Here is a 3,572-nt window from a genome sequence, read left to right as displayed (position 1 = left end):
GAGGGATTTTATTAAATTTGCATATTTATGTCTTTAGTCATTCCTCACATTTGAGTATTATTATTGTATATCTTCTCCATCATATAATATTTTTTTAAAATTATTTTAATAATTACTTTAATTCTTATAATGTCTTTTGTACATTATAAGAATCAAAGATAAAATCCAATTTAATAGAATTTGTAATTTTTTATCGTCTAATTTGTAAGAAGATTTTTTTTTTTCTACTAGGAGTTCGAAAAAAAAAACTCAAAATTTTTTCGTTGTGTTTTCTACTTTGATTTCAGAGTTTCAATCACATTTTTAATCGCAAATATTGTTTTATGTGATATATTTTTTGCCTCTAAATTTTATTTGTTGCAAAAACGTTCGTCCCTTGAAAACTTTTGCCTTCTCCACTGATTCTTTACGATCTTGATTTAAGGACACCGTCGAATCATCAGCCCCGTCCGATCACACCCAAAAAATATACATCCGAAACTTGGAGCTCATCCAACGGTGACAACACATCACTACCCATTTCTCACGACCCACTAGATTCCCGCACGCTCCCCTGTTCCTTATCCTACGCGCACTTCGCTCCCCCCACCCCCCGCCCGCCCCACCTCCACTCCCCTTCTGTAATGGCAGAGTTACAACCATCGGAAGCCCTGGTCGCCGCCGCTCCGTCGACGGCGCCTCCTCCCGTCGACAACAATCTTGGACCGACCTTAGCCCCCAAGCGCCAACGCCGTCCCAGCGTCCGACTAGGGGACATCGGCGACCAACCGGCGACGCTCTCCTACGAATCTCACGGCCGCAGAAGCAAGCCCTGGCGGTTCACGAAAGACCCCGCCCTAGCTTCCAAATCCTCCAAGACTCGCCCTCTCACCAACCTCGTGAACGGCGGCGACTCCCTAGAAACCCTAGACGCTGGTGCCGCCGAGGAACATAACTTCTCCGGCGACGGAAATCTCGATAATCGAAGGTTGAAGGAGTCGAAATCGAAAAGGGGAATAGCCGCAAAGAGAGTGAGATCGAGTTGGGCGGCGAAGGTCGACGACGCCGCCGCCGCCGAGCGTGACGAGGCGTTCGGTGGAAGAGAAGACGCCGACGAAGGGTTCAGGGAGTTCGAGCTGGATGGCTCGGAGAGCCCGGTACACTCGTTCGATGACTTAGGGGTCGATTTGTGGCACGCGCAGCATCGGAGGCCGCTTAGGGCTAGGGCTTCGGAGAGCCGGGATCAAGATGCGATTGAATTGGACGGCAGAAGTGATCGGAACTTCGCCAGCGAGAGGGATACGAATCAGTTTCTAGATGACGGAGTGAGAGCGTGGCTTATTGAGCTCGGGCTAAGTCGGTACGCCCCGATTTTTGAGATACACGAGGTGGACGATGAGGTATTGCCAATGTTGACGTTGGAGGATCTCAAGGATATGGGAATAAATGCTGTTGGTTCCAGGCGAAAAATGTTCGCTTCAATCCAAAAGCTTCGCAAGGGACTGTCCTAGTTCTACACCGCTTCATGTACTGTAACTTCTTGAAACCCTAAGCCCATAGTAAATGAGAAAAAAGAAGAAGAGAAGAATCAGAAGATACATGCTTGTCTGTGATGTTGGTGTTCATTTTGCTAATATTGATATCTTTATTTTGGATCAAGATCCTCTAGAGTTCTTCTTTTTTAGAGTTTGTGGAGTTGAAAGTATATACATATCCTTCTCATACAAAAACTCTCTCGAGTAACTCTAGAAGATCTGTTTTCCTTCTTTTGCAACTTCCTTGTTTCCTTTTTTGTTTTCCGTTGTTTACAATATGTTCTAATTGGTGCGGTTGACAAAGGAAAGAAGTTGGAATTGGACTAGGATTTTTAGATATAATTTGTCATTCTTTGTTATATTTAGTTTGTAGTGCAAGCATAGTAGTGCTTTTTGTATTGGCTGGTGTTCTTCTTTCGTCACTAGTTTGGAACGATTGATCCGCCTGCCATGTCTGTGCTTAGCTGCTTGATTCTTGAACTCAAATTCCTGCAAAATTGCTGACCTTCTCTTGCAGCTCTATTCATCGCAATCATGGCAAGTCCTTCCTTTCTTTAAATGTATGCGGGCTTCTAATTATTGATGTTATTTTCATAATGTCTACACTTTCAAGGCTCTTAATTTGATATGACAAGTAGGGGGAGTTTATGCCAGCATGCAAAATGTAGCTTACAAACTGTTTCTGACTCTACTTATGGGAGTCTGAAATTCCTTTTAAAACGAAGAAAGCCTGTAAATGGTAAAATTTTTATGGACTGATTTCTAGCTGACCGAGAAACTACATTGTGTTAAATCTTCTTAGGGAAGGTGCAATAATGTCCTAGTGTATCCTTAAGAAGAATGTTTTCTTTGGTATGGTTGAGCTGGAAGAATTTAGGGGCCACGAATTTAATGGCCACCCTTCCCAGGAGACAGCAGCGGTTTGTATTAGTGTTTTTAAAAAATAGTATATTGCAGGAAGATTATGTGGGTGAGGACTGAGGAGTTATGCTGGTTCTGACCGTGGTTTGAATTGCACTTTATCCAAGAGAAGGTTTAGACTTAGGGTATGTGTTTTCTCTGGTTCTCTTCTGCTCACCCTAATTATTTTTATGAAAGTCCAAGCATCTTGGTGGTGCAGAGCAGCAGCAACGGTTTATTGCAAGAGAGAAATAGGGGGAAAAAGCAGAGAAGACAATGGAAGAAGAAGGAAGAAGGGAGGAGGAAGACGGAGATACAAGGGGAGGGGAAAACAATGAGTTGACTTCTCAATTCAAATTCACCGGAAAACTGACTCTTACATGGATTTTGACGCCCTAATTATAAGAAATCTTAAATTTATAATAAAATTACAAATAAAACCCTGATGATACTAGAAATCGCAAGTAAACCCCAGATAGACACAAGCCTAACTTAAACTAAACATGTTCAGGTTTTGGACCCAACGATCCTTTGACCTATTCTTTAAATCTGGCCTCCAAAGTTGGGTCAATGTTCCATCCAACTCCATTTCCCATCCCACATCAATTCCCTTCTTCCGAAAAGAAGTTAAAAAACTCAACTCTGCTGAGTTGGGGAAAGCACGAATAAGTCCACCGCCATGAAAGGAATCATTATGTTTCTTAGGGAAGGAAGTGTGTGTCAACATTAAAGGAATCATCGCGCTTCTTAGGAGGCCTGGATAGAATATTATCCTCTATCTGAGCGGCAACTTGTGCTGCATACGACATGCAGCAAGCTTGAAGGTAATAGATGGCTTAAGCCCTTTCTATGTAAAGAAATCACCATATCGCCTTCGAACTCTATGATGGCATGAGTAGTCAAATGATAGAACCTATGCGTGTTATTTGCAAATGTCCTGTCTTCTTGCTTCAAATAATTAAGATGCAGACGAACATGCTGCATGTAGTTGGGAGGTACAAATTGTTCTTGCATTGCTTATTTCATCTCATCTTATGTTTTGATCTCACTATATCTCTTCCTTTTGAAGATTCCTGATGTTTAATCCCCAAATTCAAGTAGTTTTTTCCAATTGGTCTTCAAGCAACACAAAGTGTGAGGGACAACTGTGCCACTTTC

At 42.3% G+C, this 3,572-nt stretch overlaps 1 protein-coding gene across 1 annotated transcript; it reads left to right on the top strand.

The window, feature by feature from the left end:
• The first annotated feature begins 556 nt into the window (after positions 1-556).
• LOC131145088 (uncharacterized) lies at positions 557-1,873 on the top strand. The gene has a single exon (XM_058094156.1). The coding sequence runs from the start codon at positions 624-626 to the stop codon at positions 1,488-1,490; it is 867 nt and encodes a 288-aa protein (XP_057950139.1). The 5' UTR covers positions 557-623; the 3' UTR covers positions 1,491-1,873.
• Positions 1,874-3,572: the final 1,699 nt, after the last annotated feature.

Source organism: Malania oleifera, chromosome 12, assembly GCF_029873635.1.
Source record: "Malania oleifera isolate guangnan ecotype guangnan chromosome 12, ASM2987363v1, whole genome shotgun sequence".
NCBI classification, from domain to species: domain Eukaryota; kingdom Viridiplantae; phylum Streptophyta; class Magnoliopsida; order Santalales; family Ximeniaceae; genus Malania; species Malania oleifera.
Note: the sequence above shows the minus strand (reverse complement) of the source record. Positions and strands in the feature narration are given on the sequence as shown.